The 18,369-nt window shown below is 50.2% G+C and overlaps 1 protein-coding gene across 2 annotated transcripts in view; it reads left to right on the top strand.

Moving 5' to 3' along the window:
• LOC147610359 (NEDD8-conjugating enzyme Ubc12-like) overlaps positions 1–18,369 on the top strand; it is a 67,443-nt gene that overhangs the window by 35,570 nt on the left and 13,504 nt on the right. For both annotated transcript variants that reach the window (XM_086786091.1, XM_086786090.1), the window contains exon 2: positions 7,463–7,588. In XM_086786091.1, coding sequence (XP_086642217.1) covers positions 7,480–7,588 — 109 coding nt within the window. In that variant the 5' untranslated portion in view covers positions 7,463–7,479. The remainder of the gene's footprint in view (positions 1–7,462; positions 7,589–18,369) is intronic.

The following is an 18,369-nucleotide window of genomic DNA, read 5'->3' as shown; positions in this document are numbered from 1 at the left end:
AACAGCACCTAATTTGCCACCACCACCCTCCCAGCCAAGGATAGTCGAGCTTTACTCCAATACAAAAGCTTCTTCCGAATGCTCAGAAGAAGCGGGGCAATCTGCTGCTCAGGTGACAAATCTAGGCCAATCTGGCATCCCAAATACTGCACTGCTGTGCCTGGAGGAATCCATCTAAAACCGGGGTCCGGGCTCCATGCCGGAGTGGGAGCACTACTGATCCAAAAGGCCATTGTCTTGCGCCAATTGATCAATGCTCCCGAAGCTGCACTAAAAACCCTGGAGCGACTGCTCTGCCCAAAGAAGATTGGCCTCTTGGCCATGCAAAAATAAGCCTGTGTCGTTTGCAAACTCAGCATCAAGCAGGTCTCCCCCCCCCCCCCCCCCCCCCCCCCCCCCCGCGGACTGGGAGCTGAAGTCCTCTCAAACCAACCTCCTCGGCTGTCAAAAACATGCTCATAGCCTCCGCAAAGAAGAGAAAAAGAAAAGGGGCGAGGGGACACCCCTGACGGAGTGATCTGGTCAGCTCAAAACTCGGCCCCCGTCCTCCTGCAATCAGCACCTGGCTGCGAGCTGTGGAATACAAAGCCGCCACCCCTCTGATCCATCCTGGCTCAAAGCCCAGGCGAAGCATAGTGCCCTCTAAGAAACCCCAATCAACTCTATCGTATGCCTTCTCAAAATCGAGAAGCATCACGACCAAGTCCTCACCAAGAAATCTAGCTCGGGCCGTCGCCTCCCAGAAAGTAAAGATGTTGTCAAGGATACTGCGCTCCTTGACAAATCCTGTCTGAGTAGCATGAATCAACTCCCCCAGGAAGGGCTGGATTCTCAAACGCAAGGCCTTTGCTAAGACCTTGTAGACAGTATTGAGGATCGTAATAGGCCTCCAATGCCGAATATCATCTGATACTCCCTCCCCCTTGGGGATAAGATAGATCAAGCCCTCTGAAAAGCTCTGCGGCATCACCCCAGTGTCCAAAACATGCTGAAAGCCCTTGCGGAGGCCTGGCCCCAAAAGGTCCCAATAGCGCATAAAAAAGGCCGGCGTCAGTCCGTCCTTCCCTGGGCAACTATGTCGCGGCAAGACCCTCAAGGCCTCGGCAAGCTCAATCTCTGACAGAGGCGCGCCTAGAACTGTACGCATACGGTCTGTGACCCTCCTCTGCACATGGGCCCACACAGTCTGTCTGCAAACATCTCGATCCTTTGTGGCTGGCTCCGCTGAAAGCAGGTCTCTATAGAATGCAGTGGCAATGGCTCTGATCTCCCCGAGCTCTGTAGCTACCGATCCATCCGGTCTACCAGGCTGGCGGACTCCTGCTCGTGCATGACGGGGTCCAGTGATCTCAAAAAACTCTCCAGTCACTCTATCATAAAGCTGCGTCCACTGAGAGGCCTGACGACGATAGTAAAACTCGTCTCTGCTTCTCTACCTCTCTAACCTCCTGGCGTGCCTGGCTCAGCTGGGACGCCACCCACACATGCAGGCTGCTGCTCCTGAAGGCGCTGTAGCGAAGCAAGGCTGCGTCTCAGCCGATGCTCCCGCTCGCGAATCTCTCCCAGTCGTGTCAAAGCTGCAGCGTGTAGAAAAGAGCTAAGATCGGTGAGTCCCTGGGCACACTGGCCCGTTGCATCCTGGTCAGAGCACTGACTATCATGCCAGATCCTCTCAATGTCCTCAGCGAGACTGGGATCTGTAAGTACCCTCTCTGGGATCCTCAACTGCAAGCTGGGCTCCCGTGTCCCCTCCTCCAATGTCAATATAACTGGCGCATGATCTGAAAATGAGGTGCCAGCAGCGAGAATGCCGACGGAGCCCCTCGCTTCCCTAACCAGTCGTCCACATAAAAGCGATCAATCCGTGATAGATTAGTCCCTCCCTGCCGGCGATCCGACCGAGAGAAACTAAGACTGTCCTGAGACCGGGAGAAAGCCCCATGCTGCCATGCATCAGTGATCCTCAGTGACATGCAAAACCGGTCCCAAGCTGCAAGCTCCGTGCCGTGCACTGTAACATGACTGCCTCCCACCCTATCTGCCGGGTCCTCAAGCATGTTGAAGTCTCCCCCGACACACCAATGTGCGGCCTCTGGCAATGCATCCGTAACCTGGGTCCAGAACTCTGCTCTGGCACTAGCATGATTGGGTGCATAGACGTTGAGCACACCCAATTGCTCATTATGCATCCTCAGAATGACATACTGTGCTCTACCAGGCACAATGATGCCTCGATCCACAATGGCCTGCCACCATACATCTGCAATGACCATGCATACTCCTCCCTGTCCACCCAAAGGACCAAACCCTGCAGACCAAAAAGTGTCCCATCTACCAAGCATCACCGAACCATATCTCCGGATCCTGCTCTCACCCAAGTGGTGCTCCTGCATCATCAAAATATCAATGCTGCCACCAACCAGGCATCTCTGAAGCTCCTGCCTCAAGCAACCACGATAGCGTATAAAGTGTGCTCCGCCAAGGCCCTGTACATTCCATGAGATGATCCTCATGGATGCCCTGCTGAGGTGGATGCCGTCTCAGCCGTACGGCGGGCCTTCGCAAGCGGCTTGGATGGAGAGTAGTCCCCATCCGAGCGGCTGCGAATCTGCCCGCCTGGTGTACTGCAAGAATCCCGGATCAGGCGCCAGTGGCTGTGGCCCATGGCGACTGCCTCCCGCTCAGATAGAGCAACCTTGTGTATACACACATATCCAGGGTCGCGTGCTAAGTCTGCCACTATGCGCACGACCAAATGCCGAATCCCTGAGGTATCCACACTCCCGGCATCCAAGAAAAAATGAGCTAACTCCCAAAGTCGGCCTATCACATCTGTCACCTCCAGATCGCTCATGTGATGAGAAAAGTCAACTGCCTGAGTCTTCAAAGTGCTGAGAGCGAGCTCTAGAGTCCACTCCCGGTCGCAAGGGCCACACTGAGGGAACGAGAAGGCCACCGCTGAGTCTAGTGCCTCCTCCCCGCGGGCCGGAGGTATCACTACATGAACTCGGATGGGTGCTGGCTCATGGGGGGCCTCTGCTCCAAAAAGCCGTGTGAAGGCATAATCAAAAGCCTCCGAGCGTTGTCTAATGCCAAGGCAACTCAGCCGACTGCGGATAGATGAAATCCGTGAAGCCCGAATCGGCATAGTAGGTCTCCTCTTTGATGCTCGAGCGAGGTCAGTGCTCAGCGCCCTCCGGACTGCAGGTGAACGCCAGGGGACTGCCAGGGCCTCCCGGGAAGGTGAGGCGGGCGGTGGGGGAGGAGGGGGGGGCGAGGGGGGTGGAGAGGGAGCTGCTGCCGAAACTGGAGCGGGGACGGGATGAGGCGATGGTGGAAGCGAGGCGGTGGGAGGGGACGTGGGTGGGGGGGGTAAAGGAGGGGGTGCTGGCATCTCCTGGTCCTCAGTCGTCGCCGCGGGGGTCTCCTCCTGGAGGGGAGAAAAGCTGTTCCTCACGGGAACCCAGTGAGGCTGAGACTGTGGCTGCTGCTGCAGCGGTCTCTGGGCGTGCTGCTGTGGCTGTCTCCCTCGGCGGCGCCCCTGTCCAGGCTGCCACTCCGAGGTCTCTGTGGCCTGAGCAGGTGTCCCGGAGGCACCCTGCCGAGCCGAATCTGTGGGCGGGCCATCAGTAGCCTGCTGTTGTGGTGAGGGTCGGGGTCTCCTGCGAGGGCAGGCCTTGGCCAGATGGCTGACCTGCCTGCAAATGAAGCACTGATTCGGGAGCCCCGAGAACTCCACTCTGTGATCTATCCATCCCCCCCCTATCCTAGGTAGCTGAATGACCTTAGGAAGGGAGGAGATGTCAGATACCAACACTCTGATCGAAGGTAGCCCAGCTGCTCTGGCCATCACTGAAGCCGCTGAGGGGCCGGTCTCTAGTACCGAGCCCACCAATGCTCCGAGCCTGGAGAGGAGCGGAAGATACTCCCGGCGGAGTCCAGGGAAGCAAACTGTAACATGGAAAAGGCGCTCTCCTTGCTCCGCCGCTACTGGGTCAAATCCATGCTGCCAAGGTTTGAAGAAAGCCCGAGCACCCCTGATGTCAAGGGGACTCATGGCAAGGACCTTGGCAACGCTCTGGGCGGCCTCGAACTCGATCTGATAATGTCCCCGGCCCAGGAGCTGTACATCCAGGATCTTGCCCACATCTGCAAGAAGTCGGGCTTGAAGAAGATCCCTGATCTCCCCTCTGTTGGGGCGAGTGCCGACTATACGGCAGATGGTGGAATGAGCCTGGAGGCGTTCCACCTCTGTCGTGAGGCTCGCTTCCTCTTCTGGCGAAAGAGAAAGCCTGATGGGGGTGTCCTCAGGGGCGAGCGAGGGGGCTGCGGATGAGTCCCTCTGAGGCGGGGCGGGAGGAGCCTCCATCAGAGTCTGAAGCTGCGGCGAAGGCGGGATCCTGCTGGAATCGCGTTGCACACAGAGAGACGGAAGACGGAGCAAAAAGGAAAACAAAACCCCCTGAGGGCGGAAGCAAGAAAAAGGAGGGAGGGGGGGGGGGGAGCAGGCGAAGGAGAAACCCTAAAAGGGGGGGGGAGGGCGGGAGCTGCGCGCAAGGGGGAGGGGAGGAAAGCGAGCTGGGGGAGGGGGGGGGGGATGAGGCGCTGCAGAGGGGAGGAGGGCGCGAAGACAAGGGGGGGGGGGGGGCGCGAAGGAGAGGGAGGGCGGCGAGCAGAGCAGGGCGGCGGCAACGAAGGCAGGCGGAAGGGGGCGCAGCAGCGAATGGGGGGGGGGGGGGGGGGGGGGGGGGGGGGGGGGCTAAAAGAAAAGCGGCGGGCAATGCAGGGCGCAGTAGCAAAGGCAGGCGGGGGGGCAAGGAGAGGCGCGAGGAGCGAGGGGAAGGCGAGGGGGCGAGCAGGCAGGGAGGGCGACGGGCGCTGTGCAGCAACGCGAGTAGGGAGAGGGGGCGGGAGCTTCAGCGAGCGAAAAAAAAAAAAAGCTGCTTGCAGAGATATTGGCCACCTCTCATGTGATTACTTGGCTAGAGAAGAATAATTGTAGACAGCAATTCAATCGTATGGCGAGGCTGGGTGTTATGAGGATGTCTGATACTTTGTTGCCCAGGCAGCTGCGAATTATCATTCCGCCATGCTCGTCATAGATTTCGTGTGCCCCGAGGTTACATGTGTATTTGGTTGCAGTTACAGCAACAAGTGCAGTCTCTAGGGCGCCTTCCTAGGATGGATTCTTCTCATGCATGGGATGATTGGGTGTTGGGTCACAAGACCAGGCTGTTGAAGGCTTCCGCTAATGTTGTATATCATCTTTTGGTCCAAGAGAAGAGATGGCTTGCAGAAAACGCTAATAAAGTATGGAATGTTAAGAAAATGGCCTCCTGGTGGAAGCGCATCCTATTCTGTGGTTGGCATTCCAAGCTTCCTTTTCAGGGCAAAGTGTTTATTTGGCGAGTCATGGTTGGGGGCCTGCCTTCGGCCACTGCCCTTTGGCGTTGGAGACTTTCGAATGGCAACCGTTTCTTTTGTTAGACTTGTCCAGAATCTAGTCGGCACATGTTTATTTCTTGCACGGCGGCTTGCCAGATATGGGAGCTCATCTCTTTAGTGTGGCAAATGGTGTCTGGACACACTTTGTCACCCAGGCAGTGGGTATTTGGACATGATCAGCCCGGGGGGAACAATCAGCAACATGAGGTCTTCTTGGGTCTTTGGCATAATTGGCTCATGCGAAATGCTTTCATCTTTGATTCACAATCAGGGGTGAAAGGTCATATCAGCGTGTTCCTGGTCTATTGCTTTGGCAAGTTTCTTCTTTGATCGATGCACATGTTATCACCAGGGCGCAAGCTGACCATTGGTTACATGCTCTTTGTATGGTGGGCATGCCTCATGTGGCCTTTTAGTGTGTGCGGTCTGACGGCCTCTATGTACATGTTTGTATAGCTGGTCATGTGACCTTTGCTTTGTATTACATTTTCGTAATCTAATCAACCAACCATTTTGAAAAAAAGAAGAGAGAGAGAGAGAGAGAGAGAGAGAGAGAGAGAGAGAGATTGCAGGAGCAGCCTTGGGTATTCATGGCTCGTGACTTGATTGAGTTGGAGGGATTGTCACATGGACGAACACGTGTGCAGGCTTCATGGTGGGACATTGTGAATGCGACTCATCCTGTCCGTATTCGCTCATCTCACATTTTATCGCATATTCTCCTTTCTTGGCATGAAGTTCTACTATTGGCTCGGTGGGATCCTGGTCATGAAAGACTACTTTTGAACTCTTTGTAGTTCGAAACATTTGTGGAGTCGCGTGTCATTGTTTGGCCAGACAGAGATGCTTCACGCATACGACTCAACCGCATGGTCAGGTTAGGCTTGGTTAGAATCCGAGATGCTGTGATACCTGGTCGTGACAGGCCATATTCGTTTCGTTGTATTGGGCAGCACTTTAGGGTTCCTCGGACATTTCAGCCACTATGGGTTGACATCATGCATGCAGTTGAGCCTTTTACTCCATTGCCTCGGCCATCTGCAGATCAGCCTTGGCTTGATTGGGCACTATGTAAATCTGGTGACTTGATATCACTTTCAGCTAACCAGGTCTATCATAAGCTCGTATCAGAGAAAGATTGGGTTTTAGCCAAGGCCAATAAGGTGTGGGGATTGCACAAGTCTAAATCATGGTGGTAGAAAACTCTTATGCGTGGTTGGCAGTCTAAACTCCCTTACCAAGGTAAGGTTTTCATTTGGAGGATGTTGGTGGGAGGGCTACCTACACGGGATCAGCTCAGCCGTCGTAAAATTACATTGGCCTCTTGCTTCTTCCGCACGACATGCACTGAAACAGTTATGCATCTGTTCATGAGTTGTCTAGTGGCCCGTCGGATTTGGTCTTTTGTCTCTCGCGTTTGGGAGGCAATAGAGAGGTCTACTGTTTCGGCTTATCAGTGGATATTTGGGATTTGTCCTCAAGTCATTACTTCGGACAGTCACCTTGTGATATCCCATTTCCTTAGATGGACAGGACTTTGGCATATTTGGACTACACGGAATGGGTTCATCTTTGATTCCTTGTGTGGAATACATGGGCACATTCTACGTATCCGCGGTTTGCTGCTTTGGCAGTTTTCTTCTCTTCTCTCAACTCAGCTACTGGATACAGATGTTATTTCGTTATGGTCTACGGCGGCTCGGCTGGCTCATCTTCGATACTTTTATCTGGGATGCTTATTTGGCTAGGAGGCTTTCTTATTAGTGTACAGGTTTGCATGGTCATGATCCTTTAGAGGATCTTTTGTGGGGGTTTTTTTGGGGCCATAGGTTCTGTGTGAGCCATGTGGCTGATGTACATTTTTACATATAATATAAAACACCATTTCACGAAAGAGAGAGAGAGAGAGAGAGAGAGAGAGAGAGAGAGAGAGATGTTTGGTCGCTTTTATTCCCTCTACTTGTAGTCCAAAATTAAAAATAACATTTTGTCATGAATTGTTTCCTCTTTGATGTAGACGCTTTTCCTGCAAATATGATCAAACTCTTCAGTGTAAAGCAGAAGCAAAAGGAAGCTGCAGAAAGTGCAAATGGAAGAGCACCCGTGAAGAGGCAGAGCGCTGGAGAACTCCGTGTGCAGAAAGGTTGGGTTAATTTGTCTTTTTGGTCACATCATTTGGTTGAATGTGATGTTTGAATCCTACAAATTTTATGTACTACAGTGCATATATCTTTTCTACATACTTGCTGAATCCATTATAGTTCCTTTCAGCTAATACACAGCTTGCAGGTCTGAGGATATGAGCACATGCAAGCTCGAAGCCTGTACCTCACATGCAGTTTTTCAGATAGACCATAAGTTCGGAAGTATCTGACAATGTGGTGGACTGGGCACTGTTATGGGAATATTTTACAACAGCATGACAGTGGAGATGAACATTATTTGCATTAAGATAGTGAATGAAAGTAATAAATCAAGTTTGTCAAAGGAAAATGGAACACAAGACTCATTATGGATAGACAGGATGAGAGTGTGAGTTTCTTTCTACACCCAAAACTGACCAATTAAGCTGCTCAGTGCTGAGCAGAAGAAAGAAAGTATTACAGGGGAAGTGGACAGTGCTAATCGCTTTGAGTGGCACTCAAAGTAGAAGGAAAATCGTACGGGGGAAGCCTTTGTATTATAGCTATGAGCTGCAAAATGTGTCAATGCACTTGAAAACCACCACCCTGAACAGAATGTAGGAAGGATGAGCGAAGCAAACATGCTATGTATATAGCTGATTTGGTTTGTTCTCTTTACCAAGTGTCAAACTTGTTTCACGCTTCTCTCATTATTTTTTCCTTCTGAAACAAGATCCTTTGATCAGTAAAGAGAAAATATACTGAGTGAATACAGACATCAACGAGAGGTAAAGTCTGCAAAACAGGAAACGGGAAGGGGGTGTGCCTTCATGGATGAAGCTCTTGGAGGGAGATTACATGTGAGGGAGAAGGGGGGGGGGGGTGTAGCCACACTCGAGGCATCTAATACCCAATGATACTGCCTTTACCCCTGGTCAGGGCTGCATGTGGGTAGAAAAGCAAACCGCCTCTCTTGCATAGCCCTGGAGCTGCCCTGTGAATGTGCTGCCAGTTGCCCCAAAGAGCGTGAGTAAGGTCGGCCAAAGAGCGTGAGTAAGGTCGGTCCATATAGCACAGGTGTACTTTGTAGGAGGTGTTGCCGATCCATTGATGGTCTTGCAGCACCAGGCCTGCTGAATCTGCCATACTGCTACACCGATGATCAACTCCCAGGGGGGGATCAGGGGTGGTTGTCGGCAAGCATGGAATTTTGGGCACCTGGTGAGCAGGCCAGATGGACATATGTTGGTTGGATTAATGAAGAGCCTGACAAATGCCATTCTACTCATAGTGAATGGCTGGTCTGTGCCTCCATCATTCACACCGCTGTACCACAAGCTGTAAAGTGTTCATTGTGGTGGTCCAGGGTGAAGAGGCGCACCATCCTACGCCAAACTTGTGGAGTAGCTGGGCAATCTCGTGAGCAGTGATGCTGAGACTCTCATGGTGCTTTGCAGCAATGGCAATATGCCAGTCAGCACATAGTGGCGAGCCAAGCCTCCACCCCAAGACGTGGATGAGCGGTGAGACAGAGTAAGAGATCTTATGTTGGTGGAACACAACGTATTGCATCCTCACGAAATGTGCTAAACATGAAATCTGTGAAACCTGTTTCGTCCATTTTTTCAGGGTTTAGAAAGAAATTCTTGCTCGTTTGCATTACGTTTTGCATGCGCGTGGTCTCTGCCTGTTGGTGAGCTGCTTCGCCTCCCTTTGTGCACCTGTTTGCAACCCGTAAGCAGCATGTGAGCTCCTCCTTCTCCTTCCCTTCTCCCCTCTATCTACTTCCCTTCTCCTTCCCTTGTCTTCTCCTTGTCTTGTCCTTCTCTTCATGAATCATTACGTTTTTTGGTCATCCATAATAATATGCAATGTGCATTGTATATAATGGTCACTAAATGCTCTAATCATATTTGAAAACTAATATTTTGACTTTTTGAAATGTATTGGTTTTTTATTTAAGGACAAAATGTTTTGAAACAGCCCGTGAGCTCCTCCTCCCCTTCTCCCCTCGTTCTCCTTCCTTTCTCCTTCCCTTCTCTTCTCTTCTCTTCTCCTTCCCTTCTCTTCTCTTCTCTTCTCCTTCCCTTCTTATCTCCTTCCCTTCCATTCTCCTTCTCCTTCTCCTTCTCCTACCTTTTCTTCTCCTTATCCTTCTCCTCTTCTCCTTCCCTTCTCTTGTCCTCCCTTTTCTTCGTCTTCCCTATGCAGTGTGCTGATGTCATCCATATGCAGTGTGCTGATGTCACCATCTGGCCACCCAAGTCGCTCTGCCTTATTTCGTGTCGCGCCCGTACTGAGGTTAAAACTCGTGTCACCTACAGGAGGCCTGGGCTCGTGTCACCTGTAGTGTGGTTAGGTTGTTGAACCCACTGTCAAGGTTTCTAGTTTAGGTTTTCCACTGAGCCAATTCCATGGTCGGGAAGACGTGCTATTTATAGGTTCCCAGAACGAGAGATATATCCATTGCGTAATACATGTGCACACATCTCTGCTTGCTTGAAACTGATTTTGTGTGACTGCCTGCTATGACGTGTCCAATTCACAAGCAGGGGACGCCTACCCGTGAACCATGCGAGTGCCCTATTTTTTGACATGGTTTGTGGCATGTGAACATGTGGTAAGTATTCAATTAAACCCTTGTGTATTATTTTAAAGGTTTTATAACCTTTGTTGTTCACATTCATTAAAGTTGGGCATTGGCCATTGGCGAGTGCCCGGGGCCCAAGGGACCCATGTATGGGCAGCAACCTTTGGGCACCCTTTTGATGATGTGAACCCTCTTTAATGTGTGGGCACTGTTGGGTTTTGAGAAACCCTAATGTTCAGTAGAGATACACACAAAACAGCAAGAACACAAAGTAGGGAGCATTAGAGAGCTTGAAGTGTGGATAATACTAGAATGAAGTGATAAGATGTGTACAACTAGAAGTACCCTAAGGACAAACCCGAAATGTAAAAGTATAGGTGTTTGGACACACCAAATGTATGGGGGGGAAAAACCTCTATGTGTAGAGAGAAAAAGTGCCCCTGGTAAGTCCCCATTCACACATGGTCACTACCACTACCATTTGGTGTTTTGACATACCAAATGTCTAGGGGAGAAAACCCTCTATGATGTTTAGAGGGAAAAAGTCCCCCTGGTAAGGCCCCGTTCACACGGGTCACTACGACATATGTATAACCCTACAAATCCCCCCTTAGTGATAGTGTGAACATGTACAGGGTGGCAGATTACTCTCCGAATGGGAGGGCAGATTACTCTCTGAATGGGAGTAAGCCTAAAGCTTTGCGGAAAGCTTCAAACTTTTCTCGAGGCAACGCCTTTGTAAACACATCTGCAATGTTGTGGTTGTTAGCAGTCATCTCCTATCTATACATATTACTCAGTAGTAGGGAGTGAGGGCCTTTGTTGTGGGTGTGCCCTCCTGGAGTGAGTGCCTCTCTATTTTTTCCTCATTGTCCATTTTCCCTATTTTTAAGACCCATGGGGGGGTGTTTTTTTCTGTTGTCGGGCTGTAGATTTGCTAGCCGCCCAGGAGTGGCCTATCATTTGCCGGCCGACTTTGTTTCTGCTGGCCAACTAGATTTTATCCAGTTGTGGAACTCTCATGGGGCTGTCGACTTGTTTTAGGCTAGCCGACCAGCAGCCCCAGGGTGGTATATATACCACCCTTGCCCCCCCACTTCTCATTGTATCGGATCACGTGTATATAGTAGAGTTTATACAGCTTCTCTCTCACAGCAGTTTGTCTCATTTTCGCTGCCCATTCGGACATGGTATCAGAGCCGCAACGGCTTGAAGCTTGGAGACAGTGAGAGCTTGAGGCTTTGCTGTTTTCTAGTGTTGATTGGAGAATTTCTGGGCTGTTCGGGACGTGGAGGAGGAGGTAGAAGGCAGACATTGTTGCTAGACAGCCACCTTGCATAGCAGTTGCAGCCTCTTCTTCATTTTTTTCCCACCCACCCTTCCTTCACAAGACCTTGTGAATCCTCGAGATGTCAGATTTGCTCGAGATGGTTGAGAAGCATGTGAAGATCCCCACCCTTCGGACATTCCCGGTGGACTGACAGTTGGATGGGACCAATTATGGCATTTGGAAGGTAATATGGAGTCTGTCTTAGAGTCTTATGATTTGGCTAATTTCATTGTGGTTGGAGTTCCAAGGCGAGAGTTTGGAGGAGGAGGAGCCTTCACTTTCTACTAGGAAAGAGCAGGAGGCTCAGGCACAGTTGTGGGATCGTGTCAATGCCCATGTGCGTTCTTTCATCTTCCTTAATTGCACACCCCAAGTGATCAATCACGTCAAACACATGACACTGGCCTGAGGGATTTGGCAGCACTTGGCTTCTTTGTATAGTAGGGTATCGCCCATGAAGAGGATTTCCTTGGAAGTGTAGATGCGAGTGATGAATCCTTCTCTGACAGGTACTCAGCTTGGCTATTTGTGGCATTTCCGTTTTGGCCACTTGAAGGTGGATGCACTGCGGCGGGCTTTCCGGGACCAGATGGTGGATGGCTTGCCAGATATTGGCAGCAAGCAGGGACACTGTAGTTCTAACGTTCGTGGTGAGTAGCACAAGGAGTCTTTTCCGAAGCTGGCTACTAGGCGGGCTTCGAAACCTTTGGAGTTGGGGCACATTGACTTGTGTGGACCTATGCAGACCCCATCTGTGGGATGTTTCTTGTATTTCATGTTGCTTGTGGATGATCGTAGGAGGTTCAAATCTGAGTATTTTCTTTCCTTGAAGGACCAAGCTTTTGCTCGGTTCAAGGATTGGCATGTTATGGTGGAAAAAAGGAGTATGGATTGCAGGTAAAGATTGTTCGGGCTGACAAAGGAAGGGAGTTTTCTTCTAACAGAGCATGGTATCAAGCAGGAGCTAGTCAATATAGGGTTGCCTTCAGAGAATGGAGTAGTTGAATGTAAGAACCAAACTATGGTGGAGATGGCGAGGACGATGTTGAAGCATCGTGATCTTCCTTGTCCCCTTTGGGGAGAGGTCGTGGCTACGGCTGTCCATACCCTCAACCGATCTCCAATGACTTCAGTACCTAAGATGACTCCATATGAGGCTTATTTTGGCAAGAAACCAGATGTCTCCCATTTTCGTGTTTTTGGGAGCGATGCCTGTGTTCACATTCCAAAGAAGCAGAGGGGGAAGCTTGACTCAAAGTCCCAAAAGGTTGTTTCTGTGGGATATAACTCTCTTTCCAAAGGCTACAGGTTAGAGCAGAACGAGGTTGTTGTCAGCAAAGATGTTGTCTTTGATGAGCATGTTCCAGCTTCCACTGTTGAGGTGCCACCACTTCTTGGAGAACTAGATGAGTACGAGGATGATTCCTGTTGGTGTCGGACTCACACACTCACACACACAAACGTGCACATTAGGTTTAGGTGCAGGATAGAGAAGCTCACACACAGAAATGAGAGAGAGAAAGAGAGAGAGCCAAAAGTGTGGTATCCACAAAATGCAAGTCAACCCTTGCATGTGTGCCACATCCATATAATATAGAAGTACAAAATATTATATGTAGAGTGTCCTTTCACACTTGATATCCAAGGGGAAAAACCACATGGGAAAAAGTGCCCTTGGTTAAGCCCTGTTCACACATAGCACTACCATAAGTGAGCATATGCCTACAAATCCCCCCTGTAGTGGAAGTGTGAACCTGTACAAGGTAGCAGATCACTCTCTGTATGAGAGTAAGCCCAAAGCTTTGCGGAAAGCTTCAAACTTTTCTCGAGGTAAAGCCTTTGTGAATAGATCTGCTGTGCTTGGTACGTGCATGAAATACTGGATTTCATGCCACGGCCATAGCACTCTGGCTATCAGTGAGAATGGTGGTGGGTGTCTGCTGACACTCACGAAGATCAGCCAATAGTCTCCTCAACCATACACAATCTACTGTAGCTGTGAAGACTGCCCTGTACTCAGTCTCACAAGTAGATGTGGCAACAGTGGGTTGCTTTTTACTCAACCAAGATATGCATGAACTGCCAAGAAAAAAACAATTCCCACTGGTGGATTGTCTGGTATCATAATCACCAGCCCAATTTGAATCACTGTATGCATAAAGCTGCAAGTTGCCCCCCCTTGGATAGAACAAACCAAGATCCAGGGTATCCTTAAAATAACGAAAAATGCGTTTGACTGCATGCCAATGCTTTGTGCCTGGGCTGTGCATGAATTTGCTTAACAAAGACACCCCAAAAGATATGTTTGGCCTCGTGTTACACAAGTAAATGAGACATCCCATTGCCTGGCTGTAAATGCCAGCCTCAAAAGGCTCTCCAATATCATGCATAGTAAGCCGTACACCTGGTTCTACTGGAGTAGAAATGGGCTTACATTCATCCATGTGAAACCTTTTTAGCAAACTTTTTATGTACTTAGTTTGCTGCATAACAATGCCATCATCTGTATGCCGAGATAGTAGTGTAAAGGTCCCAAATCTGACATATCAAATTCAGCTTTCAAATCAGCTTTGAAATCTGAAATTTGTGCTTTGCTAGTACCTGTAATGAGCATGTCATCTACATACAAGATGACTATGAGAATATCGGCATCGGTTTTCTTCACATACAATGTGCTTTCAGCTGGACTATTCACATAACCTTGGCTGGTTAGATGAGCATGTATCCTATCATACCAAGCTCTTGGAGCTTGCTTTAACCCATACAATGCTTTGTGTAACCTGCATACTTTATGTTCCTCACCAGGAACTACAAAACCAATGGACTGATTTACATATACTTCCTCCTGTAAATCCCCATTTAAGCATGCAGTTTTGATGTCCAATTGATGCACTTTCCATCCTTTATGTGCAGCCAATGCAATCACTGATCTTATTGTGGTCATTCTCGAAGTAGGAGCAAAAGTCTCTTCATAATCTATTCCCTTTTTCTGGGAGTAGCCTTTAGCCACAAGTCTTGCTTTGTACCTGTCAATAGTACCATCGGACTTTCTTTTGACTTTGTACACCCACTTTGTTCCAATGACATGCTTGCCTTTAGGCAATTCCACAAGATCCCAAGTATTGTTCTTCATGATAGAAGAGATTTCAGCTTGCATAGCTTGCACCCAATGCTCATTCTCATGTGCTTCTTCATAAGAAGAAGGCTCTTTTGAATCAAAGAGACCACCCATTGCTAATGCAGACTCCCCACGATGTATATTCAAAGCATGGCTGAAACTAGCCCTTGTTCTACCTGTGAGTGGAGTTGCAAGTTTGCTTTCTTGCAAAGTTTTCCGCAACCATCTTGGCACTGACTTGGCTGTGTCTATGGCTGTTTGCTTTTCCCTGACAAGATCTTCCACTTCTTCCATAGAAGGGAGCTGAATGGCTGGCTGTTCCACATGTTCTACATGAGGATTTTCTTGTGTAGGGGCTGGCTGATCTGAATCCCCCCTAATTGCAATGGGTAAAAGTCCATCAAACATGTCCTGATGCCTGTATCATTACTTTTATACAAGCTGTACATGGGCTGTTTTGAATTTTCAGCAAATACCACATCTCTACTGACAAAAATCCTTCGTGTAGTTGAATTATAAAGACGGTATCCTTTGCTCTCATTTCTGTAGCCCACAAAAATGCATTTTATTGGTTTGTCATCTAGCTTTGTTCGGAGTTGTTCTGGCACATGTGCATATATGCCAAACACCCAAATGTATGCATATAATCCACTGTTGGCTTTCGGCTATACCAAGCCTCAAATGGTGTTATGGTTTTCAAAGCTTTTGTTGGACACTTGTTCAACACATGAGTTGCACACATTATAGCTTCCATCCAAAATTTGTGAGGCAACTTTTGTGCTTTCACCATGCATCTTGCCATCTCCATGAGAGATCTATTTTTCCTTTCAGCTACACCATTTTGCTGCGGTGTATAAGGCACAGTACATTGGTGTTTGATGCCCTTTTGAAGCATATAATCCTTGAATGCATTTGACATGTATTCTCCGCCTCTATCGGAGCGGAGTGTTTGGACTTTACATCCACACATATTTTCAGCCATTGCTACAAAGTGTCGAAAGCATGTAAACACATTTGCTTTCGTTTTCAAGGGGTAAGCCCAAGCAAACCTGGAGTAGTCATCAATGAATGTGACGAAGTAAAGATGCCCCCCTATGGATGGTGTCCGCATTGGACCACATACATCTCTATGTATGAGCTGTAATTTACTTTCAGCTCTAACAGCTCCATCTTTGGGGAATGGTTTTCGTTGCATCTTTCCCAAAATACACCCCTCACATACATGTCTTGTTGGAGACTCAAGAGGCGGCATATTATTAACCATATGATGCTTCTGCATAAGCATTAAACTCCGAAAATTTACATGCCCAAAATGAGCATGCCATAGCTTATATAGTGCCTCAGTGAGCTGGCCGATTGCCTTTAGGGCTGGCCGACTGCTCATAGGACAAATAAATAGGAGAAATATAATAAAATACCCATATAAATGGTAAAGGCCCTAGAACACTGAGATGCACAATTCTAACACCCCCTTTGCAGCTCAGTGTGTGCAAGAATTGGAAGAAGATAAGTCGATGAAGATGCAACCGTGGACCCTCCAGCACCGCGAATACTGGAATCACCTCGGAGAGAGCACCCACCAACTTGTTTCCTCAAAACAAGATGCCACCACGAACAGCAAGGAACTTTGCTTGGCAACGAATTCCTACACAAGTGTGCAGTGAACTCCAAAAATAGATGATGAGGTGTTGGATGCAGCGCGCCCATAATCCCCGGCAGTGGACGGAACACATCACGTCCCAAAAGCCTCGAACAATGAACTTGGAACAGATCCAGTTCATAATCTATGCTATACCAAAGATAACCATGTCCTGCCAGATGTCTAATGCTTGGAACTCCGAATCACGGTCCCCATGCAACAGTAGGTGGAGCTGTAATCAGTCCCCTCTCGCCCACAAGCCTCTTCTGGTTGGAAGCACATGGGGGGAAACTGCATGTGTACTAGAGAAGCACACCATTTGGGGTCTCTCAAGACGGAAGCGCCCTGAGAGCCCTAGAAGTGGTACTAGAATCTGTATCACTATCTTGTGTCGTGTCTTTGCCTTTTCTTTGAGGTGAAGCCTTGCCCTTGGTCTTGTCCTTCTTCTTGGACAAACAATCCTTGGACAAATGTCCTCTTTTCCCGCAAGAGAAACGACGACTCCGATCTTTCTTCTGAACTGAGGAAAGTGCCTGGTCAGAACTGTTGACTAGCACCTTCAACTTACCCTGTGAGACTCGTGAGAACGGATGACTCCTCCAAAAGTAGGGAGGTAAGCTCATCAAAATCCAACTGAGTGGATGTGACCTGGCACCGCAAAGATCAGGAAGCTTGGTGAGGATAAGAGCAGCCAACTGAGAAGAGAACAAAGTAGTATCCCGGTGTAAATCATCTCGGCTCGCTGAAGCTACGCTCCCCCCCCCCCCCCCCCTGCTCGCGCTGTCTGCACGCCTTCCCCCCTCTCCCGCCATCGCGTCTTCCCCCCCCCCCCCCCCCCCCGCTTGCGCTCACGTTTGCCCCCCCTCCCCCCCGCCTGCGTTGTCCTGCGCACCCCAGCGCTGCAGCGCCCGCTCCCTGCTCCTTCTCCTCCCCTTTCCTTCTCCCGTTTTTCTTGAGTGCCCCGCCCCCCCTTTTTTCGCCGCCGTCGCCTTATCTTCCCCCCCGCCCCCTGTTTCGCGCTGTTTCCGCCTCCCCCCTTGGGGTTTTTTTTTGTCTTCGCCGCCTTACCTCCTCCTTTTTTCTGATTTTTCCGTCCCCTGGGGTCTTCCCTTTTTTTTTCTTTTTGCCTTCCGCCTTCCCCCTCCGTCCTTTGTGTGTAGCTTGGCTCTTGCAGGACTCTCCGCTTTCACTCCGCCTTCCACTTAGCTTCAGACACTGATGGAGGCTCCTCCCGCCCCACCTCAGAGGGACTCTCCCGCAGCCCCCTCGCCCGCCCCTGCGGATACCCCCATCAGGCTTTCTCTTTCGCCAGAAGAGGAAGCGAGCCTCGCCGCAGAGGTGGAACGCCTCCAGGCACACTCCACCATTTGCCGTATAGTCGGCACTCGCCCCAGCAGAGGGGAGATCCGAGATCTTCTCCAGGCCCGCCTTCTTGCAGATGTGGGCAAGATCCTGGACGTTCAGCTACTGGGCCGTGGTCACTACCAGATCGAGTTCGAGACTTCCCAGAGCGTTGCCAAGGTCCTAGCCATGAGTCCCCTAGACATCAGGGGTGCTCGGGCATTCTTCAAACCTTGGCAGCATGGCTTTGACCCAGCAACGGCCGAGCAGGGGGAGCGCCTTTTCCATGTTACAGTTTGCTTCCCTGGACTCCGCCGTGAGTACCTGCCGCTCCTTTCTAGGCTAGGAGCATTGGTGGGTTCGGTACTAGAGACTGGCCCCACAGCAGCTTCAGTGGTGGCCAGAGCAGCTGGGCTACCTTCGGTCAGAGTTTTGGTTCCAGACATCTCCTCCCTTCCGAAGGTCATTCAGCTACCTAGGATAGGGGGGGGGGGGGATGGATTGATCAGAGAGTGGAGTTCTCGGGGCTCCCGAACCAGTGCTTTATTTGCAGGCAAGTCGGCCATCTGGCCAAGGCCTGTCCTCGCAGGAGACCCCGACCCTCACCGCAGCAGCAGGCCCCTGATGGCCCGTCCACAGATGCGGCTCGGCAGGTAGCCTCCGGGACACCTGCTCAGGCCACAGAGACCTCGGAGTGGCAGCCTGGACAGGGGCGCCGTCGAGGGAGACAGCCACAGCAGCACGCCCCGAGACCGATGCAACAGCAGCCACAGTCTCAGCATC

The sequence above is a fragment of the Cibotium barometz genome, chromosome 49 (genome assembly GCF_041138505.1).
Source record: "Cibotium barometz isolate CiBa-2024 chromosome 49, ASM4113850v1, whole genome shotgun sequence".
Taxonomy (NCBI): domain Eukaryota; kingdom Viridiplantae; phylum Streptophyta; class Polypodiopsida; order Cyatheales; family Cibotiaceae; genus Cibotium; species Cibotium barometz.
The sequence above is the reverse complement of the archived record's forward strand: the minus strand, read 5'-3'. Positions and strand labels throughout refer to the sequence as shown.